Raw genomic sequence first — 22,558 nt, 5'->3', positions numbered from 1 at the left:
CCTTCAGCTCAGCTGGTGCCTGCTGATTATATTTTGGGAATTAGCTAGGTAGAAGAGAATGTCCTCCGGGCATGTGCTACCCTGAAACTTCAGTCCATTTGCACGAGTCATTTGAAACCACTTCTTGTCCCCAGCTGAAAAGGGTGCTAAATCCACAGCAGTAAAGAGAGACTTAAACAGCGGAAAGTTCAGGGGGTTGCTCTTCTCCTTCCCTTTTTTCAGTACTTGTAACTACCCAGTAATCAGTGGCAGCACCCAACACTACACAGGGCTTGTGCTGTGTTCAGCGAGTATCAGCTTTCCAAAGTGATGTGGATAACTCTTCGGTAAGATAAAAGTGAGAGGATAAAAACCTAGGATATTTTTACTAGGACTATTTTTATTTGCTGTGTGAACATAATTCCTATCACTGCCTTAGGTGAAGACAAATAAAACTGCAAAGATGACAGCTACCCTTACGTCTAGGCAGGCAGAACTCTCTATCCTGCCAAAGCGTGGGTTTGCCTGTTCCATCTCTGGCGGAGCTGCCTCTGTTGTAGTGCCATCAATGTGGAAACACTGCTTCAAGAACATATTTTTGGCCGTCACTCAGAAACTGCTGCCAGCCCTCTGCAGAGCCTGGGAGACCTTTTACGCTGTGAGCTTGCCTTTAAGGGGAAAGTCCTTACAGCATAAAACAATTTCCACATCACTCTTGCAGCTCAAATGTTTGGACAAGCTGTAAGTGAAAAAAACACACCAAACCCCAACAAATCAAACTGACAGCTCTGCAGAGTCCCACCTGGGACATACCATTGCTCTAAAAGCTAAGGAATTACACCCAGCTTCATTTCAAACTTACCCATATGATAAATTTTTCCTTGAACCAGGATGCCAAAGAATTTGTGGCTGCCCAGCAAATGCAGAGATCACAAATGGAGGGAGACTTCTGTCCTACCTTCTCCTTTTTTTTGATTGCGTAAAACCTCATCTTCCATATTACCCAGAATTTGTAAAACTGCAGCCAAGTAATCTCTCTACAACCCCTCTCTGCCCCTCCTTTTGCACTGTGCCCAGCCACCCATACACACCTGCTGACAGCACCTAGCCCTGTCCCAGGAACTATAGAGTCAGAGGGGCTTAAAGGAGGCTTTTGAGAGGTCATGAACAACCTCCTGGAGCTGCTGTTTGCACAAGGATAGCGGTGGAGGTTGCCAGGGGACATGGTTGTCCTGCCCAGACAATATTGCTGTGCAGTTGCACCTCAGCACATCTGCCCTGCTCGTTGAGGCACGCTGGGAAAAGATCTGAGCTATGGGGAGTAAGCTGGGACTTCTGCAATGTGCTCACAGCGTGCAGTAGAAGTAAGCTGGAACATGTTTTTAAAAAGCCCTCCAAGTGCGGAGCAGGGGTGGCCACACAAGAAACATGTGCAAAATGGTATTGCACTTTGAATTCACACTCTCACTTACTTGACAAGGGCTTATTTCCAGGGTGGATAAGCCTGAAGATGGGAAAGTCTGCTTAAGCACAGAAACATGAATAACAGAAATGCATCAGACAAAGGCAATATAGAAAAGGTGTAGTGTAGGTTTCTATTCTCTCATGATGCAAGGAGAAACAGGCAGGTGAAGAAATTTAAATGTGACACATTCAGAAGTGACGTGGCGTTAGTTTGTTTCTCATGATGGATAGTTCAGCTGTGGGACTCCCAGCTACTAGATCTTATTAATGGCAAAAACTCTGCAGGAGTCAGTCAGGCATGAACACTGACATAAGTGTTCAGACTTGGGACAGTTTGCGATTCTGAAAGCAGTCAGGGTTTACCCCAATCCACAGCTAATCAAGATTAGAACATTTCTTGCCCCTTCCTCTGCTGACTGCTGTCAGGAGGAGGATAGAGAAGTGAAGCCATGCGGCTAATCCAGCAAAACTGCTGCTGTTATATACACATGGATGTCATATTAAAAAATGGTGTGGCTTTGTGATACTTACAGCCTTGGTCACAGTGGCATTCCTTTTAAACAGTTTCTTACACATTTGTGTACTTTACTTCTTGCATAAATTCATTAATAACTTGAAAGTGTGTGCTGGTTTTGGCTGGGATGGAGTTAATTTTCTTCACAGCAGCGTGTATGGGCTGTTTTGGATTTGTGCTGGGAACAGCGCTGATAACACAGGGATGGTTTCATTGCTGCTGAGCAGGGCTTACCCAGAGCCAAGGGCTTTTCTGCTCCTCACCCCACCAGTGGGCTGGGGGCACAAGGAGCTGGGAGGGGACACAGCTGGGACAGCTGACCCCAACTGACCAAAGGGATATCCCGTACCATGACACCGTGCTCAGCATAGAGAGCTGGGGGAAGGAGAAGGAAGATGAGGACATTTGGAGTGACGGCATTTGTCTTCCCGAGTAACCGTTACACGTGACGGAGCCCTGCTCTCCTGGGGGTGGCTGAACACCTGCCTGCCAGCGGGGAGCAGTGAATGCATTCCTTGTTTTGCTTTACTTGCATGTGCGGCTTTTGCTGTATCTATTAAACTGCCTTTATCTCAACCCATGAGTTTTCTCACTTTTGCTCTTGTGATTCTCTTCCCCATCCCACCAGGGGAGTGAGTGAGCGGCTGTGTGGGGCTTAGTTACCAGCTGGAGTTAAACCACAACAAAATCAAAATCCAAAAAATGTCAAATCCAGTGAACAAACTACCCAGTGACAGGATGGGAGGTGGAGGCTTCCAAGAGTGTTTGTTCACTGCCCTTTAAAAACAGACAAATGTCTTAGAGTACAGGTATGTTGTGGCCTTAGGTGTATGGTAATTCTCAATCATTATTAGCCTTGCATGCTTCCTTTCCACAAAAGGACACTTCTAAGAAAATTATTCTTATATATATGAATTCTCTGTAAAAATAGCCTACTCTGAGTATTAAGAAGTCAAATTTTAAAAATAATCCCACAAGCAGAAATATCCAGCAGTCTGCGCATATCGCCAACTCGGCAAAGGACATATCAAGTATTAGATCTCATTCCAATTCCCCAGTTTCCCTGCAAGCAGCACCTCTTATCAGATCACAAGGGCTGGATTAATCCATCGGGCTCGCAGCGAGACATTAAGACCAATGGGATGTGTGAGCTACCAAGGCAAAAGGTTTCTCTGCAAATGCAGTGAGCCAGCCGCAGTGTCGCAACACTTGCTAAGGGATTTCAGGAGCCTGTGATTTTACATGGTTTTTCTGCCCAGCTGCTGCAGTGAAGGGATCTCCATATTCATTACAGAAAAAAAATCATGGGCTGTGTAGAAAAACTCAAAGATGGGGGTCATTAGTGGCATCAGAAAGGAGTAAATATCTCTCAAATGCAATCATTAGATTTTTTAAGAAAAATTATTTACTTTGAGGTTTTTGGAGCTGACAACACAGCAGTTTGCACATTACTATCAGTATTTTGGTTCAGAGCGGTGAAGCACAGAAACACGCCCTACTCTTTCCGCCTGGCCAGCCCTTGCTCAGCCATGATGCTCAGCATCATCTTCACACAGACATGAGATTCACTTCACTATGGAGATGTAAATAGAATCATAGAATCATAGTATCTTAGAATCACAGAATGGTTTGGTTGGAAGGGACCTTAAAGATCATTTAGTTCCAACCCCCCTGCCATGGGCAGGTACACCTTCCGCCAGACCAGGCTGCTCAAAGCTCCTTCCAAGCTGGCCTGGAACACTGCCAGGGATGGGGCATCCACAGCTTCCCTGGGCAACCTGTGCCAGGGCCTCACCAGCCTCATAGTGAAGAATTTCTTCCTAATATCTAACCTAAATCTACCCTCTTTCAGTTTAAAGCCATTACCCCTTGTCCTATCACTACACGCTCTTGTAAAAAGAGCGTTCTATTAAACAGGCTTAATTGTGTGTGAAGCCCCTGGATGAAAGGCACTGAGCCCGAAGAGTTCTTGCACTGTTTGTTATGGTGGCACTCTCCAGCTGATCCATGCTGTTTGCAGAGAGCTGAAGTTCCCTCCCTTGGGTGGCAGACCTCCAGCCCCAGTCCGCAGGCCCCCACTTCTGTTTCACCTCACTCCACACTGTCTTTGGGCAAGGACTCAGCCCGGGGACCCACAGAGGTCCCTTCCAAACTAAGTTATTCAGTGTTTCTCTCTGGATATCTGAGTGGGCTTTGGCTTGTGCTTCTCTGAATGCTGTAGAAAACAAGGAGTGGAACAGGTCCATGCTGAGCAATTTGCAGTGTGAGGTTAAGGAGGTCTTGCAGCAAGGCTGCCCTGTTTCTGCCAGGGGTTTCAGTGTAGGTCTGGCTGTCCCCCTCAGCACTGCATGACTGCTGCATCTCATACGGGCACTACAGGCACATCCAGCCTTTCCCAACACACTTTGGCCTCATGGCTGTAGCATACAGTAGCTCCCACCAAGCTGCTGTATAAATATAATTCCAGATATTTGCAACTCATTCAAACCCAGTGATGCAACTAGAGGATCAGATCACGGTAAGCTGAACTCTTGCTCCTGGTACCCTGGAAACCTGTGAGCCTCTGGGCCAAAGGCTCACAGGAGCTGTTGTTCCTTAAGAAGAGTGGTGAAAGGAACTCAAGGGCCATCTCCAAATCAGGGCTACCACAGCACAGCAACCAGAGTGGTCCCTCAGTCATAAGGAAGCATTACTTGGGGTAGCTTGTGGAAGAGAGAAGCAGATCAATGTGCAACATGTGAAGAAGAATCTGCAAATAGGAAAAGCATACCGAGAAGGAAAAAAGCAGATGAGAGGGAAGAATTCAAGAGCAATTAACATGCTCAAAGAATAAATAAATCACACAAAACAGCATTAAAGAAAGGGAAAAGTAGTTACTTTCCTAATAATAGTTTGTTTTATAAACAGTTGCTGCAGTTAGCATAGGGACCTTGTTCATTTGCAAAGGAAGGGCAGTGATACACCAAGCACTTCTGTAGCAATACTTGCTCTGCATTGCCAGAAGCACTGTCTGCCAAAAAAGTATCTTTTTTTAAAACATGTGAAGAACCAAAGCTTTCCATAGAGTTATTGTCCAGCTAGATGACCTTCCCCTCCATCCTGGCCAAAGAGAAGGCCATTTCTTCCCCACTGGCATTTATGCCCTTCCTGAGCACATTTTTACCTGAAACACAGGTAGTAAGACAGCATTTAGACAGTTGGTTTCAAATATAATGATTCCAGCTTGAACTGTACCCTTTCGGTCCTTTTTGAAGCTCTTCTGTGCTCATTTTCTTCCTTTTCTTTACTGGGAAGGGCATCCTTTCAGCCAGCCTTTGCATGGTAGGAACCAGCAGTCCTACTAGTAGAGTTGCATTTCAAATGCAAATCTAGATTTCTGCTGTTCATGAGAAAAGACAGCCTGGAGAAGGCAGCCATTCCCACAGTGGGGCCATTCTCACCCCTGGGCTAGGGGCTGAAAGCCTGGGTTTAGTCTTGGCTCTAGCACTGCTTTAGCGGAAGTAAGTCAGGTCCCTTTCCAATGCTTCATTTGCCTCACCCATAAAACAAAGATATTATGAGTGAAAGTGGTATTAAAGTGATACTACTGCTGCTGTTACCGTTATTCACACTTCTACATCTCCTTTCTCACCTGCAATGTGTTAGGCATTACCTCACATGAAACTCGTAACTGCATCTACCAAATTTGGTTGTTTGCCATCCAAGTTGTGCTTTAGGCAAGAAAAGGTGCCTCCTTATCTTACAGCTGCCTCAAATTCATGTAACAAGTGTCAACAGTTCTAGCTATCTCTCTTGTTCTCAGTGCATGCCTTATCTTAAGAAGATTGTGTTTCATATTGTGCTTTCCAAATTCAGGGAATTCAGAGCAAGTTCATATCTATCTTCATTGTTTAATTGAAACACAGCCGATCCAGTTACCAATTCACCCAAGCAGAACAAATGGGATTCAATGAATTTGACATGGGAGAATCTAGTACGTTATTTAACCCAAATCCAGAAGAGCCTAGTAAAAAGAAAGACCTTAAATATTTTCAGCTGCACAATAAACAAAGGGGAAAATGGTGCAAAGGATGGTGATGGCATTAACTGAAAGGTGCTTATTGTGTTTCTGTGTTCCCAAGTGTGAGCAAGAATAAACCTGTACTCTTTGTCTGAACATTGGAATACACGTGTAGAATAGACTTAAAGATAAAATCACCAGAGTGCCACTACTGGATGATCACTTATCCTCGTAAGTAAGGAGTAAGTACTACAACAAACTCTGGTGCTTCCTGTGAGGTCATTTCATTCTGGTAAAGAAATGAGCATCTTTCCATCAAGCAGTATTTTACTGGGAACAAATGGCCTGTCTGGACTCCCAAACTCTGCTATGAACGCACAGTAACTCACCTTTAAACCAGTGTTTTTTACCTCACTTTGTCTAATACACAATGCTAAACCACTAGCCTGGCTGTGTTTCGGGTCTTCTTTTCACAGGAAAAATCAATATACTGCTACAGAGCAGTAAAAAATCAGGTCTGAGATGACATGGCTTGTGACTATTAGCAGGTTGGATGGTATGAATGTTTGTTTATCTGGCCCTTGCTGTTAAAATTCACCTCCTGCACACAGACTGCAATTTTGACATACTTAAATTGTATCCCCAGGGTGTAATCTTATTCTATACATTCAATGGAAGCTTTGCAGCTGAGTTAGTTTGGCAAGATTTTTTATTTCTTCAAACACAGCAAAGCCAACAGCCTTCTCTTAGACTCAACCACCATTTTCAAAACCAGGCTTTGTTTCCATATCTAAGACTTAACTACTGCCCATTTCAGAATACAATCATCACCTTAACCTTAACCCTAAGTTAGAGGAACCTCAACAGTCATAAGAAAACTCCCAGAATTTGAATGTTATGCTGATACATGTACTGATACAAGTACTTAAGCAAAGACGTAAGACAAAGCAGCATTTTCATATGAACATCAGCTTAATTCTGAGGCTTTTTCACAGAACCATAAAATTCTTTAGGTTGGAAAAGACCCTTGAGATCATTGAGTCCAACCATTAACCTAGTACTGCCAAGTCCACCACTAAACCATATCCCTAAGTGCCACATCTACAGGTCTTTTAAATACCTCCCTCCAGGGATGGTGACTCAACCACTTCCCTGGGCAGCCTGTTCCAATGCTTCACCACCCTCTCAGTGAAGAATATTCCTAATATCCAATATAAACTTGCCCTGGCACAACTTGGGGCTATTTCCTCTTGTCCTGTCACTCATTACCTGGGAGAGGAGACCTGCCCCACCTGCCTACAGCCTCCTCTCAGGCAGCTGCAGAGAGCAATAAAGTCCCCCCTGAGCCTCCTCCTCTCCAGACTAAACCACCCCAGGTCCCTCAGCTGCTCCTCACAAGACCTGTGCTCCAGACCCTTCACCAGCCCCGTTGCCCTTCTCTGGACACGCTCCAGCACCTCAACGTCCCTCCTGAAGTGAGTGGTACAAAACTGAACACAGTATTCAAGGTGCGGCCTCACCAGTGCCGAGTACAGGGGGACGATCACTGCCCTGGTCCTGCTGGCCACACTGTTTTGGATATAAGCTTGGATGCTGTTGGCCTTCTTGGCCACTGCTGGGCACACTGCTGGCTCATGTTCAGTCAGCTGTTGACCAAAGCTTGCCACCTTTTTGGGGGGAGAAAACCTAATTATTATGTGATTGTTCTCAGGCATTTCTGTGGTTTCTAACACATCAACAATCCTTGTGTCTTTGCTGCTGCATGGACCTCCATGCCCTACCTCCACTGAGACAGCAGACTGAAGGATCTTGCTAGCACACCGTCCCTCAAACACTGCTGTGCCACCCCCAGGCTCATCTCCAGTGAGCCTGGTCTTATCCCTTTCCCCCTTCAAGGAGACCTGCTAACTCCAGTGCAAAGATCCTTTTCCCCCTTTGAGACAGGTGTACCCCGTCTGCTGCTGCCAGCAGACATGGTGTCGTGTAAACTGATCCATGATCAAAACCCCCAAAATTCTGCTGGTGACACCAGGCTGGGAGCCAGGGATGGATCTACATGTTTCTTCCCTCAGCGCTCCCTGCAACTGGAAGGGCAGAGGAGAACACTGTCTGTGCTCCTGATCCCTTAATTGGTCGTCCCAAGGCCCTGACGTCTCTCTTGCTTGCCCTTGGACTTCTTCTTACAACTTCATCGCTGCCTACCGAAAAACCAACAGTGGATGATAATAACCTGTGGGCTGTACCAGGGTGGGCAGCTTTCTCTTCACACTTTTAACATGAGCCCCAGGGAGGCAGCAGACTAAGAAGTGGGTCCGGTCTGCGCACGGGACCTTCTGTTCCCTTCAGGAGACAGTCTCCTACAACAATGTCCTGTCTTTTTTTTTCTTTATGGAAATGGGTTTGATGCAGGGCATAGCGCAATTTAACCTTGGTGACTCCTCCAACCCAGACGAACCACTGTCCTCACCACCGTTCGGTTCCACTTGCAGAGCCTCGTACCCATAGTGCAAGGGCACTTTCACTGATAGGCAACATAACAACTGATGTGTTCACCTGCAGCTTATGTAAGATTGGGAAAATGGAGCCTTGTGTTTCTGTTTTTGTGAGTAAACCTCCTGAACCTTCCTTCCCAGTGACAGCCAAGCCAGAAAAAACATCCCATGAGAAAGCGAGTCTAAGATGGAGGACTTAGCCGAATCTTTGGAGACCATAACAATGCTACAAAACTCTTCAAAGTTTTGATGCTTTCTGCTTCGTCCAGGGCTGGAAATATCAGTTCCAAGCTCAAGAAACACTAGACAATGGAGGGTTTTGTTAATTTTTCACCAAGGATCCTACTTGCACCTGCACATCACCCTGAGGCCAGTCTTTCCTGAGTTTTTCCTGCAGGTTGCTTCTTTAACTGAACAGGATCAAAAAACCCTGAATAACACAAAGATGAACAAAAGAAGCCACAGGTCTTCAACTCTAATGAAGATTTAGTTGTACTTTGGACAGAGTCTTGGCTGGTTTTAACTGACTTTGCTCATTCTTGCTGTACTGTCCATATCGAGCATTCCCAGTATTCTGCCGGTATTTTAGCATTCCTTTACTCCATCTGTCCATTGGTAAAAAAATCCACTGTGAGAGGAGAGGGAAGAATTTCCACTGTCACTTGGGGCATATACCCAATATACTTGGGGATCTAAATTTACCAGCAGGTAAATCATTGCCCTTTTGGCAAATTAAAAATAAACAGAGTATGCAAATGTCACACAGTCCAAGCAGTTGCCTTGGAGGTATGCAGGGCAAAATGAGACTTCAGCTCCTGGGAACCTTGAGTGAAATGTTAGCTTTGCTGCATGTCTGTGATGAGCCAGACATGCTATCATTGAGACTGTGAGAAATGTGGGCAGAACTAGGAAGCACACGATGAGCCGTACTAACATTGCCCTCTATCAGAAATTTTAAGTAAAAATAAAATTTACATGATTTATGAGTTTTGTATTTGGCAGATATTTCTGTTGTAGTTAGCATAAGAAACATATAACACCATATAAACCATAACCATATACATAATTTTATTTATGTAAGGACATGATTCCATGGAAGTGCTGCACAAATCAGCTATACAGCTCAGTGCTCCTGGACCTGAGCCTCTCGCTCTCCCACTAGCTCTCTCCTTGCAAGTGCTGGCACATTTGCAGCTGCTGAGTAGATCAGGTTAAAGAACTGATTCAACAGAAAAATATTGAGGAGGTGGAAAAAAGGTTGGTTTTCAGCCACATGACTCCACTGTGTGGCCGCAGACTGCTTGTGCTGGTGCAGCATGGGGCAGAAGGGGAGGGAATGTGGGGCAGGACCAGCAGGCAAGGACGCGGAAGGGAGATGATGACTTTGTAAGCTGGCTCTGATGTCCAACAGTTTCTTACCAAATTATGCCCAAAAAATTTTTCTAATATAATGCCGTGAGGGGGAAAATATTTGACCAGGATCATTTGCGTGAAAGGGAACTGAGAATTTAAGATAATAAACTAAATTATTCAAACTGGTTTTTTTTAAATATTTTTTTTTAAGGAAAAAATCTCTAGGATGGTTATATAGGAGTTGAGACGGCTTTTGTTTCTCCTGTCCAAACCACTGTGGTTGTAGCCTGTATTATCTCTACTCTAGCCAGCAACTTCTGTGTTCAAAGGTACCACTACAAAGGCACAAGGGACATCCTGCTTAGTTAAAGGAGCGCTTGCAAAGCTGGGTGCCAAGTTATAATAGTTAGGACTTGTCGTGGTTTAACCTCGGCTGGCAACCAAGCACCACGCAGCCACTTGCTCACTACCCACCCCCCGCCACCCCCCCCGCCCCAGAGGGATGGGGAGGAGAATGGAAAGAAATGTAAAACTCAGGGGTTGGGAGAAGAACAATTTAATAGGTAAAGCAAAAGCTGTGCAGGCAAGCAAAGCAAAGCAAGAAATTCATTCACTGCTTCCCACGGGCAGGCAGGTGTTCGGCCATCCCCAGGAGAGCAGGGCTCCGTCACGTGTAACAGTTACTCGGAAAGACAAATGCCATAATGCCAAATGTCCCCCCCTTCCTTCTTCTTCCCCCAGTTTATATACTCAGCATGATGTCATATGGTATGGAATATCCCTCTGGCTAGTTCAGGTCACCTGTCCTGGCCGTGTCCCCTCCCAATGTCCCGTGCCCCTCCAGCCCTCTCGCTGGCAGGGCCCAAGGAACTGAAAAGTCCTTGACTTAGTGTAAACATCACCCAGCAACAACTACAAACACCAGTGCGCGGTCAGCATTGTTCTCCCACCAAATCCCAAACACAGCACTGCACCAGCTACTGAGAAGAAAATTAAGAGAAGAAAACTAACGCTGTCCCAGCTGAAACCAGAACAGGACTGCATTGTCATTCATATCTTCACAGTCTTTCATAAAATGCAGCTTGCCAATCTATTACTGCTGTGGTTATATATTGCTTCCATTTTTCAGAATATACAGACATATAATTCTTTTAAATTCTACTCCATGATACTGAAATTACCTAAACAGAATTTTAATTCAGTGAAGATTCACAGTGGGGTTCAGGCATTTAACTCCTCCAAAGTGACATCTGGCATCACTGGTGTCCACAAAGCTTATTTGTGGCTGCTCCCACAGCTCCCAAAGCATCCAACCATTCTGACAGACCGCCCTGGCCTCCAAGACTTCTTCTGCTGGACAAATTCATAACTGTCTGAAATACCGTGCACCCTGTGAAGCTCTGCTGGCATAGCCAGGCCAGCTGAGCTCTGCCACAGGCACAGGTGTCCTGGCCAGAGAGGATGCTGCCTGAGTTCATGTTATTTGAGAGTGGGACTAACACAAAGCCTGATGAAGCAGCATATGGATGGAAGTGCTGCACAGCTACAGGGCTGAATGTGTCCGCAGGCATTGCTGATTGTACAGGGCTACAGCCTTCCCAGCCCCTTCTGACCCATCCAAGCCTGGAACTAGAACTCAAGAAGAAGCCTCCATCAGCTTATCTGTACAACAGAGCTCTAAACCAGAGGCTCTGAAACACAGATGCATGAAAGCACTGAGCTTCCTGGTGCCCTCTTCCATAAATCAGGTGCTCTTGCAAATATCTTGGCTCCAAGTCCTGCATCAGTAGGGTACTCAGGGACTCTCTGCCCTGCACTGAACAGGCAAGGCAGCCCGTCCGGGTGGAGTGCGTGCATGGGATCGCAAATGCTCTTCCATAATGGTTTGGTTTGGAATAGGGCTTTGGATGTGGGTTTCAAGTCCGTCAGAGTATCGCCTGCCCCAGAACTTTTTAGACATGCTGGTTTAAGACTTCAACGTCAGTTGAGGTAATTGAGAAATTTAAAAAAACCTGTAAAAATCAAATTTATTATCCTCCTCAAGTCCTTGATCTGAAGCTGATAGCCAGGGAGGCAGTTTTAAAACAGAGAAGCAGCTAGGGAAGAGACATTTTGGCTCCTTTTCAAAGCTTGGCTGAAGAAAATATACAATTTCTGCTCCAGTTTGCAAACATCTTTTTCAAAAGACTTAAATTTCAATCTTAAGGCTTGTATCTCCCAGGCAACATCAAGAAAGATTAAAATGCAATGTGCTTAGATAGGTATCTTTTATTAAAATGCTTTCAAAAAGCGACCTCCAGGAAAAATAAAAGTAAATAACAAAGTAATACAGGTCTATTTTCTCTCCACCTTCTTTGAATAACTTTGGGAAAACAACAGTATTTTTCCTCTCATTATCCTATCAGCCAAGCTGATGGAGGCTGGAGGACAGGGTCTTATACTGCAGTTTTCCTGTGTTACACAGAACATCACAATCTGACCCCATTGTATTTCTTGTTTTTCAGATGTTTCAATCCTGTGCAACTTGATACTGGCATATGTGTATGTATATGTATAGCAATATTTTTCTTTTCTGTCTTTTCATCTACAGATATTCTCAAGCTTTAGAAAATATAGCTTTCCATTTTTAGAGCTTCACCCCTGCAAATTGCATATAAATATCTTTATATTAGCACCTTTATCATCAGAATAAAAAAAAAATCCCACTGACACATTAATAAAACGGTAAGTAAAATTCTGATAATGATAAAACTGATGATAACATTCACATTATTTTCAGAAATCAGTTTGTTGGCTTTTGTTTGTATAGTATCTGAGGAATGTGGGCTCAGAGAATGCCAGAAGGTAAGGGAAATCTATACCATCTCTGCCAATCTCTTTTGTATATGTCATCTACATACCAAAGAAGAACACATAGCTCTGCAGAGATCACTGCAGAAAATTTGGCTACAAATCAAAACAAATAAATAGACTGGGTGAATAACCAGGATTCAAATAAAATCTGTATTTCCCTCAAAAATGCTCCGAGCTATCAAGAGCCACTCCGCTAGAATGAAAAGCTAAAATTCTTTCACCATGCTCATTTTGGAAACATTTGTCGCTGTGAGGGAACGTGGAATGGCAACCTTGAGTCACAGATGAGAGGGCTTTCACGGGACAGAGTCCTTGGATGGCTTCTGACAGCAGCCTGCAATGGGCTTTTTGGCCGAGGCTCCCGTGCAGCAGGCATGGATTCCCCAGCTAGGGACTCCCCATCGCTGCCTGGGTCATATAAACCCTGTGGGGCTCTTCTAGCCCTGGATAGTGTTACTTTCATCACCAGGATTTTCAAATGGCAGCAGCTACTTCCACAACCCATCTCGTGTTCTTATTTTCACTCTCCACATCTAAAAGAGAAAACACTTCACGCAGCTGGTAAAAGATCAGGTCTGAGGGCAATCCTGCTCCCTGCCACCCCTTGCCTAACTCCAGGGTAAGCTTTCTCAGTCCTAAGTGGTTTATCTGCAAATGTCCCTGTGCACCCTGCTGCACACTCATGTCAGTCTTTTGCCTGTGCCTAAGTTTTCCTTATGAGTCATTCAGATATTCAAAGCTGAATACAGGCCTATACAGAGAGCTGATCCAAACTCACCTTTGACATACATTTGGGTTGTAGAATGAGATTTCTGTGCAATGATTTGAGAGAATTCTTTTTAAAAAAATACAACAGAAAAAATTGAGGTCAAAAAGACACATTACAGTTCCCCCCTCCCTAAATTAAATTTCATTCTCAAGCCAGTACTATTTCTTTCAGGCTTCCAAGTCTCCATAAAAATATCCCTGTCAGGCCAGATGGAGCAATGTTACAGGCAAGTACGTTTATAAAAATATTAGTGAACATATCTGTTTAATCTGCCATATACCCACTCATATTGTAGCAGCTCTGGTTTTAAATGTTACTCTTTACAGTATTCTCCATACCATTTATAATTACTGCACACCTGGCTTGGATTTCTCACTGACAGTTCGCTTCAAAACCATGTTGCAGCCTACTATTACTGTGCGTTTGTTCTGAGGGTGCTAATATCCCGATTATCTAATTTGTGTTAATTCTTTTTTTCTCTTTTTGTTTTCTAGTGAAGAGTTGCAGATTGCCTGCAGACCTGCTTTGTACTTCATTCATCTCAGTTAACCAAATAGCAAATATTTCTGTAAAACTAACCACATCCAGGCAGTGGACTTTAAGTGGCAGATCTCAGGTCCTTGTTCTCAGAATCCTGCCCTGTGGTTTTACAAGTATGTTGTCATTGTGCAGATTAGAAAAGCTTGCTATTCTTCTGTTAAGTAGTGATTTTATAGTATAATTTACTAAATACTCTGTTTATTTATAGAGGTTAATGCCAAGTTTCCATCTGATAGCTTGGAGCTATGGATCACTCAAAAAAATCTTATCTTGTTCCAAAAATAACATAGATAATGTCTTGCATTTGCTAGTGTTGGCATATGGCGTATATTGCCACATTTTGAGGAAATGGCTTGCAATAATAAGAAAATGTGTCTATTGTGAAGTTCTACAAGAATTTCCACTGAAAACTGACAATGTTAATAATTCAGCCATTAAGAAACGATCTTTGCTAGAAGTTGTAATATGGGCATCTAAAACCAAGTTTGCCCACCTTTAAATTCAACAAGTTTCTGGTTTACTAAGTTATTTTAGAGCATGTGTTTTTATACTGGTATGAGAAATATCTAATGAAATTGTACCAGCATGACCATGTCAAGAGTATTATAAATGACTGCAGGCACTTCAGTAACGGGAACATTTTCAGAAGCCTCTGGGATTGAAGAACAACCTAAGTGGCCAAAGGAAGATTGACCTCCCACATTAGGCATTGTTTAAGAACATTCACACTTTGAACTTGACCAAGCAGAGTTCGCAGCTGCCAGATCCATAAATACTTAAGGGGGAGAAGACCACTGGACTAGAGGCCAAGAGACATGAAGCCCCATCCTTTGCTGGGCTGGGCACGATGCAGTCACCTTTTTTGTATCTGTGATCGCATTTGTGCGATCCTGCTCTGTGCCTCCCCCACTAGCCACCCATAGCTATAAGGATGGCCCCAACTCTCACCTCCTTGAAAAAAAGGAGAAAAATAGGAATAAATTGTTTGGCTCACCAAAACCAGCAAATCGAAATAGTTTGCTTTCTCTATATGGTTCCTGCTGTCTCCAGACAATACTGTGAATTAAGATGATAAGCAGTTTCACACAATAAAAGGAATTGACCTCGCTAGTAATACAGCAGTTTACAACCTGCTATTTTTCACTTAGCAATTACTGTGTGAGGCAAGAAAAAAGGGTGTCAAAAGAAAACTGCAACAATTTCTTTTTAAGTCCATCATTTCCCACTCTTCAGCTGCATGCATATTGTCTTCTTTCCTAAGTCCTTCACTGCAGACCTGTAGTGGTAAAGCATTTAAGTCCACATATACTGGTATACTAGTTTTGATTACTGAACTACCACTGCATTTTCCAAGACCATGTGTTTTCCAAAAGCCTGTCCAAGGAAAATGAGCCGACCACAGCAAGAACATGTACATGCTTCCAACCCTGCCTATCCTTCTCTGCCCTAAGGGCAAAAATCCTCCACAATATCTGCTTCCTCGTGGTGAATGAGGCCACTCTGCTCCATATGTGGTTTTCCCACAAATCTCCTAACGAGCCCGAGATTTATCAGAGGTGGCTGGAGCCCACCAGGCCCTCAGGCGGCCGGTGCAGGCTAGGCCCTGAGGTGGCTGATGCCTCGTCGGTGCCCACCGGCCTGAGGGGGCCGTGGAGGCCGCGGGACGTTGGCTCGGAGCCCCGAGGAGGCTATCGGTGCCCGTGACAGCGGCGGCGCCCCGGGCGAGCCCTGGCTGTGTGGCGGGGAGGGCCGAAGTGATAATCGCGCTGGGCCCAGCCAGCCCGGGTCTCGAACCCGCGGTCCCGCAGCGGCGAGCGCCCCCAGAGGGCCTGTGGGTCCGCGCGCCGCTGCGTCAGCACCTCGCGCTGCCCCGCCCCGCTCCACCGTCTCGTGACCGGCGCTGCGGCGGCGTCAGCTGACCCGCTGCCTCACGTGACCCGCCGGCAGGTGTGCGGGCGGCGCGCGGCGGCTGCCGGCGGGGGATGGAGCTGTGAGGGGTAAACGCCGTCGGGAGCCGCCGCTGCCGGCGTGGCCGGGCCCGGGGCGCGGAGCGGGGGGAGGAGGAGGAGGGCCTGGGCTGGGCCGGGCCGGGCCGCGCCGCGGCGCGCCCCAAGGGGCTGGGGCAGCGCTCTGGCCTCCCCTGGCGCTGGGCCTGGCGCGAAGGGCCGCGCTGGCCGGGCCCGGCGGCACTGCAGGGGCCCGCCAGCCGCCGCGCCTCAGGGGGGGGCTCTGGCAGGCCTCGGCACCGCCTCGGGGGCTGCCCTGCCGCCTCTCTGCCGGCCTCCCGCGCCGGGGGTGAGGTAGCCGCCGTGCGGTTTTTATCGTGTGGAGGACAAAGTGAAAGCGCGGCCCTGGGAGCCTGCGCCGGGGGCTGCCGGGGCAGCTGCTGCCCGCCCGGGTTAGGTGAGCTGCCGTCTAATCCCCGTGATCCAGATCAGCGGCTCGGGGAGGAGTGCGGGTCCCGGCTCTCCTCACCCGTGTGCCAGCCCCAGCTGCCACCGCACCAGGCGTGTGAGCTCTCCGTTGTGAAATCTTCCCGGGTGTAGCCCTGGCTTCCTCGTTGTGGCCGCTTCTCGTTATGAAATGTGGAAGCGGCGAAGGCCAATCATCAGGAGAGATTTCTGCGGGCGAGTTTGAAGAAATAACATCTTGGGGACTTAGTGCTGGATATTGGGCGACTTCTAAGTTGCGTTAGTGAACTAAGCTTTCCTGTTGAGCTAAATAGGAAAAAAGAAACAGTTGTCCCCTCCCCCAGCTGCATTGGTTTTGAAAAATGCAATGCAGGGTGTCGTAGCTGAGATTCTGTTTTGACATCACTGTATGTCTTTTCAAGTATGGCCCTGAAACAGCTGTTTAGTGGGTTCTTTACTTATAGTATACTGCTTGAGTGTCTTCTGTTTGGAAATCCATTTTTCCTAATAACATAGAAATTAAACAGTATAAATTATGAGTAGTAATGCAAAATACATGCTGAAATAATATACCGAACTACTTTTGGGCATTAGAGTAGTTGGTTCAAAAAAAGGTACTCTAAAGGAAAGCTTCAAGGGTTGATATATTTTAAGCATTTTATAGATGAGTTGTGCTTATCTGACTAGCAAAACGTCTTGGCAATGTGTTTATGTTACTTACATCTCTTTGTAACAGCACATGGAAGATTATTACACCTCAAAGTTATGTTGCAGGTGTGCTTAGGAGCAAGTGTCAAGGGAAACTCTTATGGGATGCTACCCAGCTGTTGAATCTGAAATGAGAAAAGTGTGTTCTAATGAATTTCTGGCATTACACACTTATAAATGAAAACTTGCATTCATCGTGAGTACTGAACAAGGTAAAAATGAGTCAAAGCACTGCTGGTCTTGCAAGGTTAAATACTTATTTTTTTGAGATATGGATGGTTTGGTCATTTGGTATTAAAATAGTAATGTTATTAATCGTGGAATCATAAGTAGCAAGGTAGCTAGCTCAGTGCTGTATATAAAGTTGGAATTCCAGAACCTGTTCTTGGAAGTCCTGAACTTTGGTTCAGCATGGTCTATAGAGAGATTCTTGTATAAACTTTTATTTTTTATTTTGCTGTCTTATTTTTTTTTCTTTCTCCACACACACCACACCCCCCCCCGCCCCAGTTGTATAGCAAACACTTTTTGCTGTGGTTGGCCAGAAAATGCTTACAATGGCATCTTCAAAAGCCGTTTTAATCCTTAACAGGGGCTCTACCCACGTTCAGCAGAACTAGAGCCATAGTTTCTACTCACTTACTATCCTAGTTTGGTAGGGAGTGTCCTGAATGGACAATGCTTAGGAAAAAAACACCACCTTGACAGCGTTAGCTTGATTAACTGTACTTGTGCTGTAGTATTGAATGTTTGTAAATTGATAGATTTATGTGTTGTAGACAATTCCATTTATGCATACTCGTCATAAATATAATAAATACTTACGAATATTTCTTAAGCGTGTATATCAGAAGCAATTGAAATAACAAAAATAGCTGATAATGGTAGGTGAGACCATACTATGACAAACTACTCACCCATACGTTACAAAAAGGTGCTGGTCATAGAGGTACATGGTGTAAACAGCAGGTCATTTGTCCATTCTTACTGCTTATTCTAGGTTCTATTTGAACACTTGGTATTTCTTGCTTTATTCTGTGGTCCTTGTCTTTAAACTTCATGGCTTTCATTTAACAGTAGGTCAGTATGTATTTTTTTGGCTAGCTAGCATTTGTTTCTGTTTTTCTTACCATTCTGTAGCATTTCGGTCTTTACTTCTTATTTGTTATTCCCCATAGTTCTGATTTCAAACTCTGTCTCCCCCTCAGATAAAACAAACATACAAACAAACATTTAAAACTCTTCTACTGAGCTTTTTTCCTTGTATGTATTTGACACTACCTCCACTGAGTAGGTACCTGAAATGGGAAATTGTCTTACTTCCCATGGCTATTAGAAGTTCAGGAAAACCAACCACAGACAAAAATGGTGGGGGAGAAGTCCACTAGCTTAATGATTCCTGGGGGCTACAACTGTTCCGCCTGTGCCCCTTCACTCTGAGCAGTAGAAAAAGACCCTCGTTATTCAGTTGAACAATCCATTTTTGCCTCTGATATTAAGGAATCATGAAGTGCTCTAGATCATTGGATTTTAAGCATGTTAAAAAGGTCTGTCAGGTGTTTGTAACTTCAGGCTTGTTTAATGGTAGACTTGTCATGTGAAGTCTGAACTGTTGGTCTTCAAAAACTAACTTTAAAAGGTTGGAAAACTGTATTTATTGAAAGCAGTTATTCTTTGCAATGAGTCTATTACAGATTTTTTTCTTTTTTTTTTTTCCCTCCTTGGAAAAGATGTTTAGACTTCAATGGTGAGCTGCTTTTCCCAACCTGTAATGCAGGGAATGAGACTGTGTCATCGTAAACATGTAACTGTTTCCTTAGCTGATAAAATCTCTGGAAACTTTAGGTGTATTTGTAGAGGCTATTTATGTTTTAGTGGAAAACATGTGAACGTTATGCACCATCTGTCTTACTGAATAGGATTATGGATTTCTATGTTACAGCTCTTCTGTCTTTCACTTGCATATTTGCATGCTGCTGCTGGCACCATCTAAAACAGTTTATTTATCCAACATTAATTCCAAAGCCTTTTCTAGTCCTAGTCTAGTAAAATCCAAACAAAAACCAATTTAAAGCTTAAACACTTAAGAGTGTGTGTCAGCTGTAGTGGTGTCTCCCTGTGTGGGTGAAGTTTACTGTAAACTTGGACATGTCTTTTATAGGGCCAGAGTTTAGTGAAGTGTAGGAAGAAATGTGCAGTGGATTCACTGAGTTTGGCATCTATTAAGGAAGATAATGCATCACAGTAGTCTGAATAAGAGGAAATTTAGTCTAATTTCAAGCTGTTGATAATTAGTAGACCTCCCATGGAGAGCCATTATGTGAGATGATCCAGCTGGCACTAAACAAAGAACCCTTGTAACATGGTGATGACTGATATTGCTTTTATTTTTCATGATACCTTCTGATATCAAAATCATCAGTACAGTATGACTAAGGATTGTTACAGTATGCACTTGGAGTATGAGGGACCTGAGGGGCTGTTTGCATGGGTTTCACCCCCCTCTCTGATCCTGCTGTTGTGAACTTTTCCCCCACAGTCAAGGCCACAGCATGAGGGAGGAAGTATATGCAGTCCTTTCACCCATCCTTCTCAGAGATAGGATTTCTTTTCTCATCCATACTATTTCCAGAAGCAAAGAACTCCTTATCCCTTCTCCTTCCAGCCTGTTTTGGCAACCTGCTAGGGGAGAAGAGAGGGTAGTGCCAGTGAGGAGAGCACAGATAACTTCCGAGACCTTGACTTTCTGCTGTTGAATAGAATCAGCTGTGCAGGTGTGTGGCCACAGCTCAGGAGAGTGCCCAGAACCATGCTGGGTCAGGCTGGAGAAGCTTTTGTGGAATGGGACATGTGTCTGATCTTGTAAATATTCTGATCTCTGTTATCTGTACCTGCCTTGGCATTGTCTGTGTGATAATTCAGTGCCAGACATCATGGAGTGTATGGTATCGAGAACCTTGATAACTGGATGTCATCATCTCTTGTTATAAACAAGGCTCCTTAATTGAAGGAGGATGACTGTTATGCCAGTGACTAGATGTGCTTCATGGTATTAATTTAATGGTTGGTTAACTTTCTTCAGCTTTAGGCTTTCTGAGTAGCTGAACAAAAGAATCGGCTAACAAGCCTTTCTTTAGCTGATCTCTAACTTCAACAGCCTTGATAACTTGTTGACCTTAGAAAGATTACAGAAATTAAGGACCTATGTGTGTTGTTTTGGGCAAACTTTGCTACTGTGTATTAATTCTTACAGATACAATATTTGATTCTCTCTCTAAAAAAAAGAGTGCTGTATTCTGTGCTCATTGTGAAATTTAGGTTAGTCTCCACTCTTTCGATACTGCAAATACAAAATACGACATTTACATTCTGTCAAGGTATGCTTTTGTTTTGTCCTTCACTCCCTTACTAAAAAAATCCAGTAACTCTCCACCAGATTGTTCTGTTTCTTAGTGACAGAATGTATATACACTTCTTGAGCTCATTTGCAAAGCAGCTCAACATAATTTGTATTTAGTACCTCTGTCTTGACTAATGCCGGTATGTGTGATGTTATTGAAAGTCTGTAATGTCAACAGGGATACCAAGACTAGAAGGTATCTTCCTTTTTGTTGAAGTGTTTAGCTTCCAGGAGAATCTTCTTTGCTTGAAAGAATTAACTAAAGTTTATCACATTTAAATGGCATTTAGTCACTTACTACTACTTAAAACACTGTCCTAATCTGAAAAATGATTGGAAAAGCTGCAATGTCGGAGTTGAATTTTTTTTTCTCCTCTTAGATGTTCAGAAAACATTGTCTGTTGTATAGGTGCTGGAAAATATATATACAGCTGTGGAAATACGTTTCGGGCCTGTTTTATTGGATTTATTTGCAGTTAGATTGTTTGCTTATAATCTTTTTGTGGAATTGCAGTCGAAAGATGCTGGTGCTGCACACTCAGCCCACTTTGACTTTCAGGATGGGTGGTTTAAAAAGACTTTGCAACTGTGCAAATGTGATTTGAAAGACAGGAAAAAAAATAATTTGGAACCATGTGATATTCTTGGTAAAATCTGTTACAGTGGCTGGAACGGCACGTTAATGACATGGAATGAGATGTTTTTCTTCAGGCAAAGCTTTGAATCCTGAACTAATGGCAGATGTTCTTTCTTCCCCCCCCCCCCCCCCCCCCCCCCCCCGCCTTCCCTTCTACTAGCATCTTCCCTCTATCTTCAGAAGCAGAAAGCGTCAAGATAAAGACAGAAAAATGACTGAGTTTTGGCTGATTTCTGCTCCTGGGGAAAAAACCTGTCAACAGACATGGGAGAAACTACATGCAGCAACTACAAAAAATAACAATCTTTCTACTAATTCAAAGTTCAATATTCCGGACTTGAAGGTACATAGGCCCCATATCATGTCCTAAGAAGTGTGTTTCACTTTGTTTCTTTAGATGAAAACTGTAGATGGGGAATACTTGCAGATGTTTTAGAGAGAACAGCTGATTTCTTTTGATGGTTGTATGGATAAAAAAATAATTTAGACAACAGTTATCTTTTTTCTGAAATTCTGTGTTAAAAAATTATTCACTCTGTAAGTTTTAAATGTTCAGTGAGCTAATACAGCAGATTTTTTCCCAAGGATTATAGCAGTTAGCTGAGTAAGAAAATTAGAACAAAATGGAGACTTGTGATCCCAGTATTCAGATTATATGGTTTCCTTTGATTTTTTGTTTTGTTTGGTTTTACTTCTGAATTGTCTGCTCCTTTTCTGGCTGAGACGCAGTGAAAAAGCTCAATTTAAAATACAGGGGTTGATCAAACAGCTGCTGCCTTTCCCTGTCCAGGAGTAACATTCTTTTGTTAGAATAGTGGATGTGTCTAGCTGAGCGTTCCGGTTTGACCTGCTAATACGTGTTACAGAAAATGGAAAGAAAACGGTTTGAACTGTTACTGTGAGAAGCAAACACATATAAAATCTGAAAGCAGATTAATACAATTATCAGGTTATAGAAAAGTTATGAGTCAGTGTATTCATTAAGAAAAGGTCTATCCTGTCATTGAAATGTTTCTTGAACAAGAATTGTGAGCTCAGTTTAACTGGGTGAAAGCTCATCGAAGCTTATCAAAATGAAGAGGAAAAAAATGCTACCAGTCTGTCTACAGGACGGATCAAGTTCACATGGCGTGATGCCTTGTTCCTGTCTCTGCTAAGGAACGAGCCCAGGGCAAAAAGTGCTTCAGTGTGTCTTTTAAGAGGGTCTTCCAACTGCCATAACTTACATTCACTTTTAGGCTGTCCTGACTTATTTCAGGAGATGTACTAGAAGAGACAAGAAGAAAGATCACAAGAAATGTCTGTCTTCTCCCAGGACATCCTTAAACATGAGTCAGGATGGCTTTCAAACTGTAGGGTGCCTACAGCATTTAGAAGAGTTATCACTGAAAACTGATGCGGCTGGTTAGGGTTATAAACGATTGGTTTTGTTTCTATT

At 44.0% G+C, this 22,558-nt stretch overlaps 1 protein-coding gene across 3 annotated transcripts in view; it reads left to right on the top strand.

Moving 5' to 3' along the window:
* The window catches only part of ATP6V1C1 (ATPase H+ transporting V1 subunit C1), a 162,819-nt gene that overhangs the window by 123,599 nt on the left and 16,662 nt on the right, over nucleotides 1–22,558 (top strand). Inside the window, exons 1-3 of one of the 3 annotated variants that reach the window (XM_056333707.1) lie at nucleotides 15,943–15,961; nucleotides 17,150–17,295; nucleotides 21,281–21,463. In XM_056333707.1, the coding sequence (XP_056189682.1) occupies nucleotides 21,332–21,463 (132 nt within the window). In that variant the 5' untranslated portion in view covers nucleotides 15,943–15,961; nucleotides 17,150–17,295; nucleotides 21,281–21,331. Of the gene's footprint in view, nucleotides 1–15,928; nucleotides 15,962–17,133; nucleotides 17,296–21,280; nucleotides 21,464–22,558 lie in introns of those variants that run through there. The other 2 variants (XM_056333706.1, XM_056333708.1) reach the window with 2 other exon arrangements.

Source organism: Falco biarmicus, chromosome 3 (genome assembly GCF_023638135.1).
Source record: "Falco biarmicus isolate bFalBia1 chromosome 3, bFalBia1.pri, whole genome shotgun sequence".
Taxonomy (NCBI): Eukaryota; Metazoa; Chordata; class Aves; order Falconiformes; family Falconidae; genus Falco; species Falco biarmicus.
The sequence above is the reverse complement of the archived record's forward strand: the minus strand, read 5'-3'. Positions and strand labels throughout refer to the sequence as shown.